Source organism: Lynx canadensis, chromosome C1 (assembly GCF_007474595.2).
Source record: "Lynx canadensis isolate LIC74 chromosome C1, mLynCan4.pri.v2, whole genome shotgun sequence".
Classification (NCBI taxonomy): Eukaryota; Metazoa; Chordata; class Mammalia; order Carnivora; family Felidae; genus Lynx; species Lynx canadensis.
The window spans coordinates 72,573,028-72,596,801 of NC_044310.1; the positions used below are offsets into that span (position 1 = coordinate 72,573,028).

Here is a 23,774-nt window from a genome sequence, read left to right on the forward strand (position 1 = left end):
TTTAATCTGCAAAAGTAGATAGTAAGAATAGCTACCTCAGAGCATTGCTGAGAATTGAATGAGGTAAAACACAAAGAGGGATTAAAATAGTGCCTTGTCCATATTAATTGCTTAGGAAATACCAGCATTTGTAACATTTTGGAGACAGAAGGGACCTTAAAGACAAGCTAATCTGACCTTCTTGTTTGAAATGTAAGGGAATGAACGTGAGAGTTTAAGTGTCTTGCCCAAGGCCATAGAACTACTTTCATTGGCTAAAATATACTGTTAAAGCAGAGTTAGAGATGAAACCCAGAGAGATACATACCTAAGAGGTCAAAGATGCAGAAGTGGCCTGATTTCTCTTTCTCACAGCGACAGGGGCAACACAACTACTGTAAACAGAAGGAGCCTCTCCATGAATGTGTGTGCTGAGTTTGTTTTCAGTCTTTGCAGTTTCACAGCTGTCCTGCATAAAGTTTAGTAGGTGCTCATGGTAGAAAGTGCATGGGATTTGGAGTTAGAAGAAAGAATTTGGTTCCAGCGGTACAACTTTCTAACTGTTGACCATGTCACCACATTTAACCTCCTGACTCCCCATCTTTTTATTTTAAATTTCACAGATGGGGGCTGTACATGTGGACAATCTTTGTAAATGCTAAGGCTTATGAAATATTACTTGTTTCATTATCCAGGAGAAGAGTCTGGGAGAACCTCATGGAGAGCTTTCTCCATAGAGAACCACAGACATAGGAACAATGGATATGTTCCACTGTGAGTGTGGAGTAGATGGTCAGCCTCGCTTCTTATCCATGTCTGTCCACCTGTATTTGAACTGCAGCAGGGAGCAACTCAGCTCCAGTGCTCCAACTCAGCACCCAGAGGGAATTGGCTGATTGATAAATTTGAATATAAAGGCTATTTTCTTTTTACAACCTTCTCTAAGGGTGCTTTCCTTTAATTACTATCCAGGAAATAGAAATAGTCTCATTATTAAAAAGTAGTATAGATTTGGAAACTGTTCAAAACACAGCCATCAGAAAATTTTCATTTTTTAATTAAAACTTGGAATGTCCTATGGTTTTCATTCCTTAGAACAAAATCTTTGTTTGGAGCTGCTTTGTCCATTGTTAAATCTATTTTTAGCCATTTCAGATAAGAATTATGATCTTATTAGAGTGTTAGTACTATAGGTGGTTTCCTTTTTTGCATCTAGTGATTCTTTGTTATTAATTTTATTTTTGAATTGGTAATACATTCACATGGGTTGAAAATCAAAACAGCACAGCAATGTGAATGTAACACGTAAAAATGTACTGACCTGTACACATAAAAAATGGTTAAGATGATAAATTTTATGTTATGTGTATCTTACTCCAATTTGAAAACTCAAAATAATATAAGGAACATCAAAACAATTAAATTTCTGCCCTCAGCTACTCCAAATTTGGCTGTTCTATAACATGCAGTTTTCTTAACTTAGCACAGTTTGCCTTGAATTAATGTTTACCATTTCACATATGATGTGAGAATCTTTCAAAACTATAATTCCGTGTACCCTTCTGTCATCTTTTGCGGTCTTGCTGGCATTTATCGTATGTCTACATTTTTATAAAGCCCACAATGCATTGCTATGGTTTTTGTTTTAAACAATCACTTGTACTTTTAAGAAATTTTAAAGAGAGAAATTGACCCTTTTTAGTCACCCAGATTGTCAGCACTTCTAGTCTTCTTCCTTGCTGTAGGTCTGAATTTTTATCTAGCATCATTTCCCTTGTTGCTCAGGTCTTTGAGTGAAATTCTCTCAGGACTCATTTATATGAAAATGTGTTTATTTCACCTTAATTTTTTAAAGTACATTTTCAGTAGATATAGGATTCTTGGGCAATAGATTTTTCTTTCAGTACTTAAATAGGTCATTTCATTGTCTTGTTTTCAATTTTTTTCTTATGAGAAGGCAACTATCATTCTTACTATTATGTTCCTAAGTGTAAAGTGTCTTTTTTCCCTTTGACTGTTTTAAATTATTTTTATCTTTGGTGTTCAATAGACTGACCATGATGTGTCTCAGTGTGTTTTTCCCATATATATTCTTTTTGGGGATTGCTGAGTTTCTTGGATCTGTGGAATATTCTTTCTGAGCAGATTTAGAATATTTTCAGCTATTATATCTTCAAAAAAATTTTGTTCTATTCTTTTTCTTCTTTCTTTCTTGGATAATATTAACATAACATAACATAACATAACATAACATAACATAAACAATACCGACACTAAATGGATAGGACAGTGGGTCACAAAGATCATTGAGATTATGTTTGGTTTTTCTCTTTTTTTCCTGAGTGCTACAGTTTGATTTCTATGCACTTGTCTTCAAGCTTACTGATTATTTTCTGTTGCGTCCAATCCACTCTTAATCTCCTACTTTTTTAATGTTTATTTCTGAGAGAAATAGACAGAGGGTGAGTGGAGAAGGAGGCAGAGATAGGGAGACACAGAATCTGAAACAGGATCCAGGCTCTGAGCTGTCAGCACAGAGCCTAATGCGGGGCTTGAACTTGGGAATGGCGAAATCGTGATATAGGCCAGTGGGATGCTTAAAACTGAGCCACAGGCACCCCCCCCACACACACACACACACAACCTCTATTCTTAAAGCATGGCTCTTCCAGTGTTTAATGGATATTTAAGGGCTAATAAGCTCCTCTAACTTGGCAACACTCACACTCCAAAATCTATACCTATATATCTATATAAAACTCTGCTCAGTTTTTCAGCCTTCTAGCTATTATTTGTCTCTTGAGTTCTTAATGTTTCACCCATACATGAATAATTGGACGTCTCCCGATGACCTGAAAAAAGTATATAGAGTTGGGGCTGGTCCTTCTCCAGCTCCTTCAATTTTTAGCCCCTCTGGCAATCTCTTCCTCTGTCCTCTGATTTCCAGATCCAGAAGGTAGCTTTCAGTTCCAGCTATCTGTACAGGAGAGGGAAGTGCCTTCAGAGGAAAAGCTGCATAAACATGGATCATTCCTACTATGGTTTCCTTTTTTTTTCTTTTTTACGGATTATAACTCCTCTTGTTTCTGCCTATTTTTATCTGAATCCAGTGCTTCAATGGCTTTGTGTCGTTGTTCTGTTTTTTGCTTTCTTCAGAGTTCATACCCACTATCTGCTGGAGAGTTAGTCTAATAGAAGCCACTTAACCATTACCAGAACTCAGAACTAAACTTTTACCGTTGACTTAAGTAACATATACTTTTGTCACTTAACATTTATGCTTATATTTTTCTTAAGAGGATATTCCCCATGTAGAAGTTTTTCATTTTATGTATTCAAATTTATCAATTTCTTGTTTATGGATACTGAATTTTGAGTTTTAATTAGAAAGGCCTTTCCTACTTCAAGACCATACTGGAATTTACCTATTGTTTCCTACTAAATACTTAATATTTTTATTTTTTACTCCAAACTTTTTGATAATTATGGAGTTTATCCTGAAAAAAAAAGTTTGTGATATGGATCCAATTTTATTTTTTTACAAAATTGTACCCAACTGTCACAACACCATTTATCAAGAAATTTGTATTCCCACCCCCCCCATTAATTTGAATTCTATGTCTATCATATGCTAAATTCCTGGCTGTATTTTGGCCTACTTTTAGATATTAGTTTATTCATGTACCGGAACTGTAGGCTTTAGTTATAGAAATATTATAGTGTTTTTATATCATATAGGTTTAGTCCTTCCACATTGCTATTTTTTAGACTTTATGTGGCCAACCCAGATTATTTATTTTCTGTTCAAGTTTTACAATAAGCTTGTTAAAATGGAAACTAGAAGCACTTTCAATAGAATCATGTAAAATTTACAAAATAACTTAGGGAAAAATAACATCTTTATTATGTTGAATCTTCCTATTCAAAAAACATAATAAGCTTTTCCTCTTGTTTAGGTTTCAATATGAGTTCTTATATAGTGCTTTAAAGTTTTGTTCATATGCAATTTTTTGTTATGTTTATTTCTAGGTATTTTGACTTTTTGTTGCTATTCTCGTTAGTCATTTATAATAAACTAGATAACTTACCCAAGTGACTTAACCTTTCTATTTATATTTTTTAATTCCAGCTAACAGCTATGAAATAAGAATGAGTCAAAGCTTACAGAAAATTCAAGATGACTTTAACAATGCCATTCTAGTGAATATATCAAAGCTACTAAGTCCTCAGCAAGCTGGCACCAAGGAGATATTTACATTCTCACCAAAGCTTTTCACAAATGGACCTGACCATCAACCTGATGGAGAGACACAAGAAAGCCACAGAATTTATGTGGCAATACGAGCAATAGATAAGAACTCCTTAAAGTCTGCTGTGTCTAACATTGCCCAGGTACCTCTGTTTATTCCCCCAAATTCTGCTCCTGTACTTGCCAGAGACCATCTTATATTGAAAGGAGTTTTGACAGCAGTGAGTTCAATAGGAATCATTTGCCTCACTATAGCTGTAACACATTATACTTTAAACAGGAAAAAGAGAGCAGACAAGAAAGAGAATGGAACAAAATTAATATAAACAAATGTATAGAGTGCCTTCCTTCTTAGATATAAGATCCATGGCCTTTGCACTTTATAAAAACATACCAATAAAGTCAAATTGACATCAGAACTATTAAAAATGCTTTGAGTTTTTGTATAATACAGGTCAGATTTTTATATGCTAACCAGACACCAAAAAATATTTTATAACAGTCATTTTTGAAGGAAATTAGGAAACCCTTAAGCTTTGGCTATGGACAAAATAATAAAAATTAGTCGCCAAGCTAATGTCTTTAAAAGCAAAGGCAAGGGCAAAGTTGAATTAAAGAATCAAGAAAAGCTTGTTTTATTGTAGAGGAAAAATAGCCCCAAGTAGAGAAAAGGAATTTGGTATAACTGTCTATATGAAGCAATTGTTCAGTTACTTTGATTAATTTTTCATTCCTTATCTTTTCAGAACAGGTTGCTTATTTATGGCTAAAGATCAAGCTGCATTTTATATATGAAGCCCCTGTTGTAAAGTTCTTCACTTCTTGCCATTTGGTTAACTATACTAAGATCAAATCCCACTGCTAATGCTCAGATATATCTTTGTTCACTGTAAGAGTTAACATTAACATGTGGGTATTATCCTTGTCCCCTGACACAGACTTGATAACAGAGGTCTATTGAATTTATTGCGTATAAGTTTCTATTCTCATCAAAGCAGCTTTCCAAGTTATTGCCTTGGGTGTTATTTAAAAAAAAATGGTTATAGCTCTCATAAGGCTTTAAGTAAAGAAGGAGACATAGTTCTGAGCTTATTTTAACACATACATGGTCTACACAGTTTTATCTGAGTTCAACCAAAGAAGAGGCCATGGGGGGGGGGGGTACAGACTGACCTTTAGAAATGATTAACTGATTCTATCTTTTGTTTAAAGAAGACTCTACGGGGGCACCTGGGTAGCTCACTTGTTTAAGCACCTGACTACAGCTCAAGCCATAATCTCACGGTTTGTGAGTTCGAGCCCCACATCAGCCTCTACACTGAGAGTACAGCCTGCTTCAGATTATCTCTCTCCTTCTCTCTCTGCCCCTCTCTCACTCTCTCTCTTTCTCTCAAAATAAATAAACATTTAAAAATAAATAAATAAAGAAGACTCTAGGAATCCTTTCTCCATCAAAGGTTATTTACCTATGGGGGTCAGGGGTGAATAGAGAGAAACACAGGTCACAAGGAAATAAAAATCTTCTTTCATCTAATTTTAATATCCTTATGGTTTTAAGATTATTGAGCAGTAGAATCATTTGCTTTGTATATTAAAGAACTTTAAAAATTAATGAATAAATACAAACAATAAAGTGGAATAGATCTATTTTATAACCAGGTCCAATTAAGAATGAAAATTAGATTAAGTTCTGGAGAAGGGGGGAGAAAACTGGGTAACTGGGACAAGAAGAAAGAGAAAGAACACATAAAGCCTGAGTCGGAGACTCAAAGCAGTGCTGAGGGGTAAAATGGCCAGAAAATCTCTCACCCAGGCTGCCTCCTTGCAGTTCACACTACATCCCACGTGTGACCTGTTAACATTCTAAATCTCATAGTGCCTAAAGTTTTCCAGATGCAGACTTCAAGTCCCCACTTGGCAGTCAGTCCCTTCTTCCTCTATTGCCATCATGCTTGCTAGTCTGGGATTTTCTTCTCCATAGCTTCCATGAGCTGGCAATATAGAATGCTGAGATGGGGCATGGTGGGTTTTAAGTCTTTAAGTGTTTTCCTCATTTTACAGATAGGAAAATAAAGGGTTAAGAGAGCACTGTGCAGATTAGCAGCAGAGGTATATAGGAGTAGAGCCCCATTCTCATACTACTCCTTTACTCTGTATTTAAGAAGGTGTGGGAAGATCGTGAGGATTATGCCTAGAAATATTTAACTCTTTTAAGAGCAGTTAACAAGAGAACGAGTCTAGTTCTGAGGAATCGGATTTGTTTATTTTTCCATCTTGTGTGTACAGGAGTCAATAAATGGACTTAAATCCCAAAATTAGTGAATTGAAAGAGGCAAAACAAAATAGATTAAAGATGTTAATATGAGAAGCTGAAATACATAGTAGCAGGGTAGAAAGGGTGATCTCATAAAGCAGATAAAGCAAAAATGTTCAGTAGTTATGAGGGAATGAAGCATTAGACAACAAGAAAGATATAATAAATGTGGTAAAATATTGATTTAGAGATCTCAGCAATCATCAATAGAATAGAGCCACTGAAAAGGATGCGACATTGATCTTGACCAAATGGTGGAAAATAAAACAGACAAGAGTTGAGCCAAGGAGTATGAGGAATTGTGGTCACTGGTGAACTACCACATGAATAGTGACATCATTGAAGATTTGATCTGAGATCATAAGAGGAGGAAAAATGTGAGCCAGTCAGTTATCTGGGAGAGGGAAGAGAAGACTAGATAGATATTATTATTATCTTCCAATGCCAGTATGGTTGTTGTTATTCAATAAATAGAAATTTGTTTTGGAAACTGAGAATATCCCCTCTATTTTTTTCTCTACTCTTAAAAGAAGGATAGCAAAAGAAGATTAAATCTGAATGGAAGTAAGAGAGAAGTAGGAGGTAGAAAATTTCTAGGGGATGAGTTAATAGAGTCTATGCCCTGAGCAGATTGCTATTTATGTATGCACTGTTGACTGCCCCCCAAATATAATTTACACATGCATGTTAGTATCAGAAAGCCTTCCAAAAAAAAAGTTATTTTATTTGCTTTAGGATTTGCCCACTTAAAACTTAATGTGACAAATCCAATTGCACTAATGGCAGGGTTGTTCATATGAAATGAATCCTCCTGTTAACAGGTATAATTCTCAATATATATATATATATATATATATATATATATATATATATCACAACTTGTTGAAGGTATGAGACACCAAAAAAGAAAAAAAGAGTAGGTAGAAACTGGTAGAAACCCTTGAAAAAATGGAAGCATTCTAGGTGAGACCCATATTTAACTAGCTTTTCCCTCTGAAGGCATTCCCAGTTTGCTCACAGCATCTGGATAGAGCCCAAGCAGAAAGCGGCAGTCTTACTGGATTGACAAGCTGAGGTAAGAGTTCTGGGTTGCCAAAGCAGTTGGAAATTGAGGGAGAAACTCCCCAAAAGGAAGCAATTACAAGGGGAGGCTCTCAAATCTGTATCCTCACAATCCTTAGGTGAGTCCTAAGCTGCAAAGGAATCTAATAGAAAAAAAGAGCTTGGAGGCTAAAAGAGCTAAACATAGATTTCAGTAACTGCCCAGTACTAGGGAGAAAAAAGTTTACTCAAGTTACAGAGGGTTGGTAAGAACCTTGTGTTTTCATTGAAACTCCAGGAGGACCACATTAGGGATAAGGACCACGTCCCCAGACTAAGAGTTATGCTGTAGAACAAGAGCAAAACTGAAATAGATCTGCTCTCACAAAGCCTCAAACTAAGTCTCCACAGAATCAAGATGATTCACCAATAATTAAACTACTGCTAGAAGAAAACATATACTGATTCTCTACATCATACAGTATATAATAAAAAATTAACAGACATGCCAACAAGCAGGAAATGTGTCCCGTAACTAATAAGAATCAAAATCTGTTAAGAGAAGATCCAAAATTTATCCAGATTAGAAATTAGCATCCAATGAGTTTACAATAACTATTGTAAATATGGTACGTTATAGGTAAAACTAGGAAAAAGTAATGAAAAGAGAAGAAATTTCAGGAAAGATGCCAAAACTCTAAAAAGAAGTAAATGAGAACACTAAAATAGAAAAATACAATGTATGAAAGAAGATTTTTGTAATGGATCAAAAACAGACTGGTACTACAGAAGAAATGATCAGATGAATTGAAGACTGAAAAATGGAAATCATGCAAACTGAGGGAAGCATTTCATTTTTTAAAAATGGAAAAGCCAAAATGATAGGTGGAACATTATCAAAAAGTTTAACACACATAACAATTAGTTCCAGAAGTGGAAGAAGAAAAAAGGGAGCATAAAAATATTCAAAGAAATATTGGTTGAAATTTTTCCAAATTTGACTTAAACTATCAGCCTATAGATCTAAGATCCTCAGTAAACCTAACATAGGATTTATGCAAAAAAAAAAAAAATAGCACCTCAGTATATAATAGAAATAATGACTGATTACTCATCAGAGCCACTTGAGGCCAGAAGACAACAAATGACATCTTTAAGTGCTAGAAGAAAAATCTGTCAATGCAGAACTCTATATTGAGCAAAAATACCTTTCAAAATAAAGGCACATAGATAAAAGCTGCAATCATGTTCATCAGCAAGAAATACCAAAGTAATTTCTTTAAGCTGAAGGAAAATGTCTGGTGAAAATACAGATCTACAGCATTGAATGAAGATCATTGGAAATGATAAATAGGTAAATGTGATATATTGTTGGTTTTCTTTTCTTACTTTCAATTCCTTTAAAAGGCAATTGACTGTTTAAAGTAAAAATAAAAACAATGTGTTATTAATAACATAAAGAAGTAAGATGTATGGCAGTAAGGGCAGAACAGACTTACACTGTCGAAAGTTGTATATTCAAGTAGACTGGGATCAATTAAGAAGGCATATTATAATCCCCTTGCCACCCATTAATAATAGAGAAAGGTATATCTAAAAATCTAATAAATGTGATAAAACGGAACACTAAAACTAACCAATTAACACAAAAGAAAACAGGTAAAGTACAATAAAGGAACAAAAAAACAGAAGGAAATAACAGAAAGCAAATAGCAAGAAGGTAGGCTGAAAGCCAGCTAAATTAATAATTATATTAAATATAAATAGACTACTAAAAAGCAGAGATTTTTCGACTTGATTAAACAAAAAGCAAGATTCAACTATATGGAATTTATAACAGATACATTTTAACTTTAAAGACATAGAAGTCAAAAGTGAGAAGAGGAAATGGTATATCATGCAAACACTAAGCATAAGATAGTTGGTGTTAGTATATTACCATAATACAAAATAAGCCTTGAGAAAGGAGAAAAAAGAGGGTCATTTTATAATGATAAAAAATAAATTTACTGATAACATATAGCAATCCTAAATTTGCATTTACCTATAAACAAAACTTCAAAATACAACAACAAAAATTTCCAGAACTAAAGGGAGAAATAGACAAACCAATAATCAAACTTGGAGGCATAAATATCCCACTGTCAAAAACTGTGGCAACTAGATAGGAAAACTCAATATTATGGAACAGTATTCAACAATGGAACAAGAATTTGAACAACATTATCAACCAATTATGACATTTATAAAACACTACAACCAACTAGTGCAGAGTACAAATTCTTTTTAAGTGTCTAATAATAGTCACCAAGTTAGATCATGTGCTATACCATAAAACATATCCCAGAATATAGAGTCCAGAAATAGACCTGCACACATATGGTCAACAGGTTTTCTACAAAGGCATGGGCAAATCAATGGGGGAAGGCAACGCAATGGATAAAGGAGATTTCTTTTCAATAAATGATGATGGAACAAGTAAACATATGTTTGGGAAAGTGATTTTACTCCTACCTTATAAAAATATGAATTCACAATGAATCATAGGTATAAAAATGAATTAAGGCATATATTTGTAGAAAAAATATAATATCTTCATAAGTATAGTGTAGAAAGATTTCTTATAACAGAGATAACACTAAGCATAAAAGGAAAAAAATAAGCTGGACTGCATCAACACTAAATATTTGTGCTCATCAAAGGGCACTTTTAATAATGAAAAGGCAAGCCACAGAGTGGAAGAAATACAACACATATGTCTGACAAAGAAGTCAGACCTAGAATAGGTAAAAATGTTACAAATCAGTGACAAAAGATAAAGAACCCAATAAAAATGGGGAAAAGATCTTTTTTAATTTTTTAATGTTTATTTATTTTTGAGAGAGAGAGAGTAAGTGAGGGAGGGGCAGAGAGAGAGGGATACACAGAATTCAAAGCAGGCTCCAGGCTCTGAGCCGTCAGCACAGAGCCCGATGCGGGGCTCAAACTCACGAACTGTGAGATCATGACCTGAGCTGAAGTCGGACACTCAACCAACTGAGCCACCCAGGTGCCTCAAAAAATGGGCAAAAGATTTAAGCAGACACTTGACAAAGAGGATATATAGATGGCCAATAAGCACATACACACCAAGGCTATCAACACCATTAGCCCCCAACAAATTAAAATGATAAATATCCCAATATAGTTCTTCATTCCCACCAGCAAAAGTATAAAGATTGACAAGAAAATGTCAACGAGGAGGTGGAACAATGGGAAGTTTCCGATATTGGTGAGTGTGCACGCACTTTGGAATACTGCTTGGCAGCTTCTTAAAAGTTATGCACATATCTAACCTTTTACCTAGCAGTTCCACCTCAAGAGAGATGAAACGATGTCCACCAAAAGACTTCCTCAAGAATTTTGTAGCCACTTTATTCATAATAACCCCAAACTGGAAACAACCAAGTTTTTATTAACAGAATGGATAAAACAAATGTTTCTATTTGTATGACTTCACAAGAGAATACCATTCAGCAACAAAAAGAAACAAACAACTGACACATGCAACAATGTGCATGAATCTAAAAAGCGTTATCTTGAGTTAACTAAGTCAGACTCAAAAGAACACATACTGTATAATTCCACTTATTAAAAAGTTCAAGAATACGAATATTCTCTGGATATGGAAATCATAACAGTGGTTGGTTGTCTCAGAACAGAAGGGTTGGAGGTGACTGGAAGGGGCACAAGGAGGCTTTCTGGAGCAATGAAAATTTATATACATTCATTGGGATGGTGGTTACATGGGTGTACGCATTTGTCAACATTCATTTATCTGTGTACACTTGATCTGTGCATTTTATCAGACATAAACTTTACCTCGAGAGAAACTTAATATGAATGAATTTATTATATCCTTACCTGTTAGCAATCTTTACAGCAATGCTTCTCAAACAGAGGTAACTTTACCCTTCCAGGGGACATTTGGCAATATCTGTGGACATTTTTGATTATCACAGGTAAGGAGTTCTCTAGTGAGTAGAGGCCAGGGATGCCGTTTAAACAACCTACAATGCACAGGAGAGCCCCCACAACAAAGAATTACTCAGCCAAAAATGTCAATAGTTCCAAGGTTGAGAAACCTTGCTTTCCAGACAGAAGTGAAAGGGGTCTTTTGTAGGGATATTCAATACATGAATATAAGAAAAAGTGACTTTAGTGAAGGGGGAAGGGGCAACACAAAACTGTGAGGCAGGGGTGCCTGGGTGGCTCAGTCAGCTAAGTGTCTAACTCTTGATCTCAGCTCAGGTCATGATCTCATGGGTCATAAGACTGAGCCATGAGTTAGGCTTTGTGCTGACAGCATGGAGCCTGCTTGGGATTCTCTCTCTCCCTCAATCTCTCCCACTTCCCTGCTCCCGCACGTGCTCACTCTCTCACTCTCTCTCCCTCAAAACAAATAAACTTAAAAAAACAAACAAACCATGAGTCAGATTTAAATGAGGTTGAGAAGACAAGAATGAAGAGAAAAAATATTTTAAATAAAGATGGTCCATGATAGAGGATACAAATTCAAAAGGTTGATAAAAATCCAATTGATGAAAAAATTATAAGGAGGAATGAATATAAAGTAGGAGTGTGTTTTATTACATATTAAGATATGTGTGGTCATTTATGAATGTAAAATATAGGGAAACAGGGAATAGAAGCAGTGGGGAAGCCAGATGAGAAGTGGGCGCTAAGGAAATGAGAATCTGATTTATTGTGTATCAGAGGAAACACAAAAGGCACAGATCAGGCCCAAAGAAAGAGACAAAATAAGATATGAAAGTTAAGGATACTGATTATAGAGTACATGATGATAGAGAGAGGAGCACTCAAGGGCATAGAAACATATGTTCATACCCATGGAGGTAATTAGAGCCTGATCCCCAAGGCTCAAAAGAATGCCTCCCTCTTGCACTTAGAATCTATCTAACTCTTATCAGCAGGATGGTTTCTGGGTAGGGTGGAGAGTGACCCAGCTGGCGGCCACTTTTATTCCCCACTCCCTCTCATCTACAGGCTGCTGAGTCTTATCAAAAAAAAGCTGTTTCTGAAAACAATTGCCCCAAGGGCACAAGGAGAAGGAAGCTATCCAGTACAGTGGGTAATTACTTTCCCACCTCCTTGGCTCTGTGGAGCAGGAGCGGTATAAATTAACAAACATCCAAGAGGAACTTTTCTAAAATTGACATGACCTCACTTCATGCCAAGATAGGAAACAAGAAGCAAGAGCATGAAAAAGATAAAAGGAAAAGAAAGAGTGGGATAAAAAAAAGAAAAGTAAAGAAAAAAATTAGAAATTTAGAGTAAAGAAGACAGGACTCTTATGTCAATATGTTAAGTATTTCAAAATGATGGTCTTTAATCCAAAATTTTTATTTTTATGTATAAACTTGTTTTAATTACAAAAGTAATACATGCTATTATAAAAAGTACAGATGGTTAAGTAGGATGTGATAAAGTAGACTTGAAATAAATAAGCTTACTTATTTATTCCTTTATTAAAAGAAATTTGAGTATTTGAGTTTCTTGCTATTATAAAGTAGACTTTTAGGGACAGTTTATGTTAACTTTGTGCATATAATCTTATGAGTTTGTCCCTTTTAAGTGTAATCTCATGCACCTGTGTGAGTATATTTGTAGGGTAAATTCCTAGGAGTGGAATTGTTATGTTGAAAGATACACACACTTAAATTTTGATCAACATTTCCCTTCAAAGCAGTTATACCAATTTTACTTGCATCAACAGTATATGAATACCTGTTTCTTGATGGTCTTATTATTACCATTACTAAAAGAGGTAATGAACTAGGAGTTGGAGGCAGGAGTCATATTAGGGTCCTATATGGCAAACACCTTAAAACTGACTCTTAAGTTCCATATCCTTACAATATACTTTGGTCATTCTTACTTGATACAATCTAATTTAACGCTCCAGCTTTCTCTATCCTGTTGGTTTCTCTCCTATATCTCCCCACAAGGCTAAATTTTGGGTAAGTGGAAGAGAAGGTGAAGTGTAAATAGACTGTGTTTATTAAACAAATTTTAAATGCCAGGCATTGTACTAGCTGTGCGAGCTAGTGTTGTATTTATTTTGCTTTTATTTTCAGTATTCAAAATACCAGTATACCATAGCAATGTCATTTAAAAAAAAGTAGATTCGATGCAAGAGATAATATTAGAGAAAATTTAGGTACTACAGAAAAGACATTTTATGATAATGATATAACAACCCTAAACGTATATTCATCAAATAACAGCTTTCAAATATATAAAGCAAAAATTGACTGAACTAAAAAGAAGAAGAAGAAGAAGAAGAAGAAGAAGAAGAAGAGAAAAGAGAAAGAAGAAAATAAATAGACAAATTCACAATCATAATTAGAGATCTTAATACAACTCTATCAATAACTGAAAGAATAGACAAGAAATTGATAAGAATAAAGAAGATCTGAATAATGTGGTTAACCAACTTGGCCTAACATATTTAGAACGCTATACCTAACTACAGAATGCCCATTTTTCTCAAGTGCCCATGGAAGATTTTACCACAATAAACCATAATCTGATTCAAAAAGGAAGTCTCAACCAATTTCAAGTATTTAAATTTTAGAGTATATTTTCTGACTACAGTGAAATTAAGCTAGAAATCAATAATAGCTTAATTAGAGAATTTCCAAAGGTCTGGGAAATTAAGCAACATATTTCTACTTGGCTCATATGTTAAAAAAGAACTTACAAGTTAGAAAATATTTGGAACTGAATGATAATTAAAATACAACACATCAAAATTTCTTACAGGATGAAATGAAAGCAATAGAAGGAAATTTAAGAAAGAAATAATATCCGTTTTAGACAAACTATTCTGGAGAATAGAAAAAAAGAGGAAATTTGTTCCAACTCATTTTTTGAGGCAGATAGCTTTGATACTAATACCTGGCAAGGACATTACAAGAAAGGAAAAGTATAGTATGTCTTGAACATAGATGCAAAAATCCTAAACAAAATATTACCAAATTAAAAGGATACCACATCATGATCAAATAGAATTTATACTACAAATATAAGGTTGGTTTAACATTGAAAAATCATTGTAAGTCACCATGTTACCATAACAAAGAAGAAAAATCAATCACCTCAATAGATGCATAAAAAGCATTTGATAAAATTCAGCATCTATTCATAATTTTAAGAAAGAAAACTCAGGGAACACCTGGGTGGCTCAGTCAGTTGAGCATATGACTCTTGATTTCGGCTCAGGTCATGATCTCACAGTTCGTGAGATTGAGCCCTGCAATGGGCTCTGTGCTGCCAGCATGGAGCCTGCTTAGGATTCTCTCTCTCCCTCTCTCTGCTCTTCCCCTGCTTGTGTGCTCTCTCCCTCTCTCAAAATAAATAAGTAAATGTTAAAAAAGAAGAAAGAAAACTCAGAGCAAACTGGGAATAGGAAACTTTCTTAATCTGATAAAGATATCTATAAAATATCTCTAGATAATGGCATACTTTATGGTGAAATATAGAATGCTTTTCCACCTAGGATTGGGAACAGGAGAAAAGATATCCATTCTCTCCATCTGTATTCAACATTATACTGGAAATCCTAGCAAGTGTAATAGGTGAAGGAAACAAAGTAAAAGACCCAAGTTGAAAAGAAAGAAACAGGTTATTATTCATAGGTAGCATAATTATACATAAAATCCAAAAGAATCTAGAAATTATTAAAAATAAGAATTTAGCAAACTCACTGAATATAAGGTCAATACATAAAAATCTCTTATATTTCTATACACCAGCAATAAACAAGTAGGAAATGAAAATTTATAAAAATACCATTTAGGATAGCTCACCCCCCAAAACAACCTAGGGGTAGATCTAATGAAAGATTAACAAGACCTCCACCCTGAAAACAATAAGATATTGTTGAGATCAATTAAATAAAACTTAAAATGAGATATGCCATGCCCATGGATTGAAAGTCTCAGCATTATAAAGATGTCAATTCTCCTCAAGCTGATGTATAAATTCAATGCAATCCTATCAGACCCAGCAGATTTTTTTCTTTCATGGAATTGAAAAGCTGATGCTAAATTTTGTCTTGCAATGCAAAGGACTTGCAGGAGAAGTTAAGATGGCAGAGTAGTAAGGGGATCCTAGGCTCCTTTCATCCCTCTCACAGGGCTAGATCAGCATCAAATCCTTTTGAACACCTAGGAAATCACTCTGGGTATTAACAGAACAATCTGCATAATTATTTTTTTTTATTTTTTTAACGTTTATTTATTTTTGAGAGAGACAGAGTGTGAGCCAGGGAGGGGCAGAGAGAGAAAGGGAGACACAGAACCCAGAGCAGGCTGCAGGCTCTGAGCTGTCAGCACAGAGCCCCTTGCAGCCCGAAACCAAAAACCGTGGGATCATGACCCGAGCCGAAGTCGGTCGCTTAACCGACTGAGCCACTCAGGCACCCCAATCTGCATAATTTGAAAGAGAGAACATTGCAGCTATGTGGTTTGAAGAGGTGAATTAGGGGACAGAAGAGCCACGGTGTCAAAGAAGAGAAGGAGCAGTTTTTGTGGAGGAGAAAGATGAGAGAGAGAGAGAGAGAGAGAGAGAGAGAGAGCGTGAGAGAGAGCAGCACATTGGGTTTGTATAAGAAAGCACTCCTCCTGAAAGCAGCTAGAGAGAAAGAATGAAAACACCACAGGGGACTGCATAAGAAAACTGTTCCCCATACCATTAATAGGTAAAACGGAGAGGGTTTCACTACCATCAGTTTTTTATAAACAACAGAGTACAGTCTGAAGTTTCAGAGGTCAGCCCCTGGTGGTGCTCTAGTGAGGAAACAGGGTGGAGCCCTGGGAACAGGTATCAGTCCAGTTGGAGGATCCCTTGGGTCTCCCAGGGAGAAGTAGCTCCCCTGCGTGGAGTGCATCTGGTAGAGGTGATACAGCCTCTCCACAGGCAAAAGACCCTGTGGGCAACATCAAGCCTCCACATTCACCCATATAGAAATAAAGATGCCAGCTGAGGGCAGCAAACCCTGGCACCATCTATGTGTTTCAATTTACCATAAACTCTGAGCCACTGCCACTGCATGGTGGGATAGCTGTTTCCTGGGACAAGCTAGCCACAGCGTGGTGAGAACCTCCCCCATAAAATCACTGCAGGTCCAAATCGTGGGGGGTCTCTGAAGTGCGGGATTTTAAAACACAGCCACCCAAGATAAAACTCTGGAGAGAGGCACTGTCTGGTAGGCTGACAGCTCGGACACAGATGGGAAAGGTAGGGAGCTGATGGAACTGGGGGACACAGGAGGGGTGACTGATCACACATCAATAAGGATGTGAATTTCCTCCTCTGGAGACTAAAGATTGGGGTAAAGCCATTTTCACCATAGCCTGCCAACACTGATTGACCCCAGTGTGCTAAGGAGTGCCACCAAGTAGAGATGGAGCTGTTAAACCAAGCCCCTTCAGGCACATCTTCAGTAGGGTTAATGGACCTGAGAATTAGAGCAGCAGCCTCCTTCCCCAGAAAACCAACACAAACCCCTTGAAGGCATTAAGTCTACTGATCATAGAGTACTACAAAGTTGCAGCTCTAGGGGAAACTGGATGTAGCTTCCTTTGGGTTTTTTTGTTTGTTCATTTGATTGTTCAAATTTTTGTTGTTGTTGTTGCTTCTGTTTCTGTTGTTGTTTTCTTTTCTTTTGTTTCTCAGATACAGAAATGGCAAAATTTTTTATTTCTTTAATTTTTAATTTGTTTTTCTTCTTTTCTCTTTTCTCCTTTTTCTATCAAGCTTCTTTTAACAAGCAGACCAAAACACACCTAAGATCTAGCTTCCTTTATTTGATTTTTTTAATTTAAAAATTTTTATTTTATTCTATTATTATTGTTGTTGTTTCCGCCTCCAAAATGACAAGACATAGGAATTCACCTCAAAAGAAAGAACATGAAGGAATGATGGCTAGGGATTTAGTCAAGGCAGATATAAGTAAGACATATGAACTAAAATTTAAAACAAGCATACTAGCTGGGTTTGAAAAAAAGGCATAGAAGACACTAGAGAATCCCTTTTTGCAGAGATTAAAGAACTAAAATCTAGTCAGGACAAAACTAAAAATGCTATAACAAAGATGTAAACCCAAATGGAAGTCATAAAAAAGAAGATGGACAAAGCAGAGCAAATTAGTGATACAGAAGATAAAATTATGAAAAATAATGAAGCTGGAAAGAAGACAGAAACAAAGACCACGAAGGTAGACTTAGAGAACTCAAGGACTTATTAAAATGGACTAACGTTCATATCATAGGAGTCCCAGAAGATAAAGAGAGAGAAAAAGGGGCCAAAGGTTTATGTGAGCATATTAGAGCTTAAAATTTCCCTAATCTGGGGAAGAACACAGACATCAAAATCCAAGAAGCACAGAGACCTTCCATTAAATTTAACAAAAGCCAGCCATCGTGAAGACATATCATAGTCAAATTTCACAAAATACACAGAAAAGGAAAGAATCCTAAAAGCAGCAAGGGAAAAAAGTCCTTAACCTACAAGGGAAGAAAGGTTCATAGAGGCTGTGTCCACAGAAACTTGGCAGGCCAGAAAGGAGTGGCAAGATATATTCAACATGCTTAATGGAAAAAAAATATGCAGTCAAGAATACTCTATCTGACAAAGCTGCTATTCAAAATGGGAGAGACAAAGAATTTCCCAGAAAAAGAAACCAAAGGAGTTTGTGACCATTAAACTACCCCTAAAAGAAATTTTAAGGGGGACTCTTTGAGTGTAGACAAAAAAAAAAAAAAAAAAAGACCAAGGCAACAGAGACTAATAAGGACCAGACAGCATCACCAGAAACACCAACTCTACAGGTAACTCAATGGCACTAAATTTATCTTTCAGTAATCACTCTGAATATAAAGGGACTAAATGCTCCAATCAAAAGACACAGGGTACCAAAGGGATAAAAACAACAACAAGAAGATCCATCTAAATGCTACATATAAGAGACTCATTTTAGACCTAAAGTCACCTACAGACTGAAAGTGAGGGGATGAAGAACCATCTATCATGCTAATGGATGTCAAAAGAAAACTGGAGTAGCCATACTTATATCAGACAAACTAGATTTTAAAACAAAGAGAATCACAAGAGATGAAGAAGGGCATTATTTCATAATTAAGGGAGTCTGTCTATCAAGAAAATTTAACAATTGTAATTATGTGTGCCCCCAACTTGGAAACACCTAAATATATAAACCAATTAATAACAAACATACAGAAACTCATTGATAATAATACAATAGTAATAGGGGACTTTAACCCCTCTTCCCCCTTACATCAATGGACAGATACCCTAAGCAGAAAATCAACAAGGAAACAATGGCTTTGAATGACAGACTGAACGAGATGGACTCAACTGATATAGTCAGAACATTTCATCCTTAAGCTGCAGAATACACATTCTTCTCGCATGCTCATGGAACATTCTCCAGAACACATCACAGGTCACAAATCAACCCTCCACAAGTACAAAAAGATCAAGATCATACCATGCATATTTTCAGATTACAACACTATGAAACTTGAAGTCAACAATAGGAAAAAAATTGGAAAGCTCTCAAATACATGGAGGTTAAAGAATATCCTACTGAAGAATGAATGGTTAACCAAGAAATTAGAGAGAAAAAAATTTTACATACATGGAAGCAAATGAAAATGAAAACACAATAGTCCAAAACATTTGTGATGCAGCAGTCCTAAGAGGGAAGTATATTGCAATTCAAACTTATCTCAAGAAACAATAAAAGTCCCAAATATACAACCTAACCTTACACCTAAAGGAGCTAAAAAAGGAAAATCAAATAAAGCCTAAAGCCAGCAGAAGAAGGGAAATAATAAAGATTAGAGCAGAAATAAAGGATATAGAAAGAACAACAAAAACAGATCAATGAAACTAAAAGCTGGTTCTTTGAAAGAATTAACAAAACTGATAAGCCCCTAGTCAAACTTTACAAAAAGAAAAAAGAAAGGACCTAAGTAGATAAAATCATGAATGAAAGAGGAGAGATCACAACCAGCATCATGGAAATACAAACAGTTATAAGAGAATACTATGAAAAATTATACAGGAACAATCTAGGCAATCTGGAAGAAATGGACAAATTCCTAGAAACTCACAAACTACCAAAACTGAAACAGGAAGAAATAGAAAATTTGAACAGACCCATAATCAGCAAAGAAATTGAATCAATAATCAAAAATCTCCCAACAAACAAGAGTCCTGGGTAAGATGGCTTCCCAGGGGAATCCTACCAGACATTTAAAGAATAGTTTATACTTATTATTCTCAAATTATTTCAAAAATAGAAACAGAATAAAAACTTCCAAACTCATTCTATAAAGCCAGCATTACCTTGATTCCAAAACCAGACAAAGTCTCCACTAAAAAGGAGAATTCGAGCCAATATCCCTGGTTACATAGATGTGAAAACTCCCAAGAAGATATTAGCAAATTGAATTCAACAGCACATTAAAAAACTTATTCACCACGATCAAGTGGGATTTATTTCTGGGCTGCAAGGCTGGTTCAATATTCGCCCATCAATCAACATGATATATACCACATCAATAAAAGAAAGGATAATAACCATATGTGATCTTATCAACAGATGCAGAAAAAGTATTTGACAAAATACAGCATCCATTCTTGATAAAAAACCCTCAACAAAGTAGGAACAGATGGAACATACCTCAACATCATAAAGGCCATATATCAAAAAGACACAGCGAACATCATCCTCAATGGGGAAGAAAGGAGAGCCTTTCCTCTACAGTCAGGAAGAAGACAAGAATGCCCACTCTCACCATTACTATTTAACATAGTACTAGAAGGCTTAACCTCAGCAATCAGACAACAAAAAGAAATAAAATGTATACAAACTGGCAAGGAAGAAGTCAAACACTAGTTGCAGATGACCCAAATAGAAAGATTCCACATATACATGAATACAGCAAAGTCACAGGATGTGAAATCAACTTGAAGAAATCTGTTTAAAAATTTGTTTAACGTTTATTTATTTTTGAGAGACAAAGAGAGACAAAGTGTGAGCGGGGGAGGGGCAGAAAGAAAGGGAGACACAGAATCCGAAGAAAGCTCCAGACTTTGAGCTGTCAGCACAAAGCCCAATGCAGGGCTTGAACCCATGAATGGTGAGATCGTGACCTGAGCCAAAGTCACATGCTCAACCAACTGAGCCACACAGGCACCCCAAAATCTGTTGCATTTCTATACACCAAGAACAAAGCAGCAGAAAAAGAAATCAAGGAATCGATCCCACCTGCAATTGCACCACAAACAAAATATACCTAGGAATAAACCTAACTTCTTGGTGAAAGATCTATACTCTGAAAACTATAGAACACTTACGAAAGAAATCAAAGATGACACAAAGAAATAGAAAAGCATTCCATGCTCATAGATTGGAAGAACAAACATTATTAAAATGACCATGCTACTCAAAGCAATCTACACATTTAATGTAATCCCTCCCAAAATACAACCAGCATTTTTTGCAGAGCTACAACAGACAATTCTAATACTTGTATGGAAACACAAAAGACACCTCATAACCAAAGCAATCCTGAAAAAGAAAAACAAAACAGGAGGCAACATGATTCTGGATTTCAAACTATATTACAAAGCTGTAGTCATCCAGACAGTATGGTACTGGAACAAAAACAGACACATAGATCAATGGAACAGGACAGAAAACCCAGAAATGGACCCACAACTACATGTTCAACCAACCTTTGACAAAGTAGGAAAGAATATCCAATGCAAAAGACAGTATCTTCAACTAATGGTACTGAGAAAACTGAATGGTGACATGCAGAAGAATTGGACCACTTTCTTAAACCGTACACAAAAATAAATTCAAAATGGATCAAAGACCTAAATGTGAGGCAGGAAACCATCAAAACACTACAGGGAATCACACTCATAAATCTCTTTGACTTTGGCTGGAGCAACTTCTTACTAGACACATCACTGAAGTCAAGGGAAACAAAAGCAAAACGAACTATTGGGACTTCATCAAGATTAAAAGCTTGTTCACAGTGAAGGTAACAATCAACAAAGCTAAAAAGCAGATTTCAGAATGGGAGGAGATATTTGCAAAAGACATAAGGATTACTGTCCAAAATCTATAAAGAACTTATCAAACTCAACACCCAAAAAACAAATAACCCAGTTAAGAAAGGGGCAGAAGACAGGAATACTTTTCCAAAGAAGACATCCAGATGGCTAACAGTCACATGAAAAGATGCTTAACATCACTCATCATTGGGGAAATACAAATCAAAACCACAGTGAGATACTACCTTACACCTGTCAGAATAGCTAAAATTAACAACACAAGAAACAACAGGTGTTGGTGACAATGCAGAGAAAGGGGAACCCTCTTGCACTGTGGGTGGGAATACAAACTGGTACAGCCACTCTGGAGAACAGTATAGAGGTTCCTCAAGAAACTAAAAATAGAATTACCTTACAATCCAGCAATTGCACTATTAGGTATTTACCCAAAGGATACAAAAATACAGATTTGAAGAGGTACATGCACCCAATGTTTATAGCAGCATTATCAACAGTAACCAAACTATAGAGAGCACAAATGTCCATTGACTGTTGAGTGGACAAAGAAGATGTGGTGTGTGTGTGTGTATACATATACATATATATACGTTTGGGCTCTCTATAGTGTGTGTGTGTGTGTGTGTGTGTGTGTGTGTGTGTTTGTGTGTGTGTGTGTGTGTGTGTATATACATATTTATATGTAATGGAGTATTACTCAGACATCAAAATAATGAAATTTTGCCATTTGCAATGATGTGGATGGAGCTAGAATGTATTATGCTAAGTGAAATAAGTCAACCAGAGAAAGACAAATACCATATGATCTCACTGATATGTGGAATTTAAGAAACAGCCAGATGAACATATGGAAAGGGGGGTAGGGAAGAGAAGAGAGGGAAATAAACTACAAGAGATTCTTAATGACAGAGAGCAAACTATGTGTTGATGGGGGAGGTGGGTGGGAGATGGGCTAGATCAGTGATAGGTACTAAGGAAGACACTTGTAATAAGTACTGGATGTTGTATGTAAGTGATGAACCACTGAATTCTACTCCTGAAACCAATATTACACTGTATGTTAACTAACTAAAATTTAAATTTAAAAAAGGAAAAGAAAAAAAAAGAAAGAAAGAAATGTAAAGTACTTAAAATAGCCAAAATAATCTTAAAGAAAAACAAATCTGGAATGTTTACATGACCAGGTATCAAGACATACAAAGCAGCAGTAATTAAGACTATATGCTACTGAGGTAAAGATAACTACATAGACCATGAAATGGAAAAGAGAGTCCAGAAACAGACCTGCACATTTGCAGGCACCTCATTCAGAATAAAAGCACAACTACAATTCAATGGGGGAAAGTATCGTCTTTTCCATAAATGATCTGGGCCTCTTGGCTATCCATAAAGGAAAACAAAACAAAACAAGACAAAACTTATGAATCTTACCTTACGCTATTTACAAAAAACACCTTGAGATAGATCACACACCTAAACATGAAAGGTAGAACAATAAAACAGACTACTGTATAATATTTTCATGAACTTGAAAAAGCTGTCTTAAATATGATGCAAAAAACACTACCCATAAAACAAAAGATTAAATTAGAGTCCATTAAAATTAAGACCCTCTGTTCATCAAAGGGCACCATTAAGGCAAGCCACAAACTGGAAAAAGCAATTTACAATACATATATCCAACAAAGGACTCAGGACCTAGAACATGTAAAGAACTACTATAAATCAATAAGACAACCTAATTAAAAATTGGGCAAAAAAATTTGAACAGGCACTTTATAACAGATGACATCCAAATGACCAAAAACATAGGAAAAGGTACTTAAAAACATTAGTCATCAGGGAAAATGCAAATTAAAACCACAGTACAATATCATTACATTCCTCTTAGAGTAGCTAAAATCATAAGGATTGACAGTTCTACATACTGGTAGAAAAGCAGAGCAATCAGTATAACTACTTTGAAAAGTGTTTGGCAGGTCAACTAAAGCTAGACATATGTATACCCTGTGA

At 35.6% G+C, this 23,774-nt stretch overlaps 2 protein-coding genes across 3 annotated transcripts in view; one reads left to right on the forward strand and one right to left on the reverse strand.

Annotated features, from left to right (window-relative positions):
- The window catches only part of CLCA2 (chloride channel accessory 2), a 37,138-nt gene extending 32,584 nt beyond the window's left edge, over window positions 1-4,554 (forward strand). The window contains exon 14 of the mRNA XM_030327313.1: window positions 4,109-4,554. Within this exon, the coding sequence (XP_030183173.1) occupies window positions 4,109-4,554 (446 nt within the window). The remainder of the gene's footprint in view (window positions 1-4,108) is intronic.
- ODF2L (outer dense fiber of sperm tails 2 like) overlaps window positions 1-23,774 on the reverse strand; it is a 142,995-nt gene that overhangs the window by 97,665 nt on the left and 21,556 nt on the right. The gene's annotated exons all lie outside the window — the stretch shown is intronic.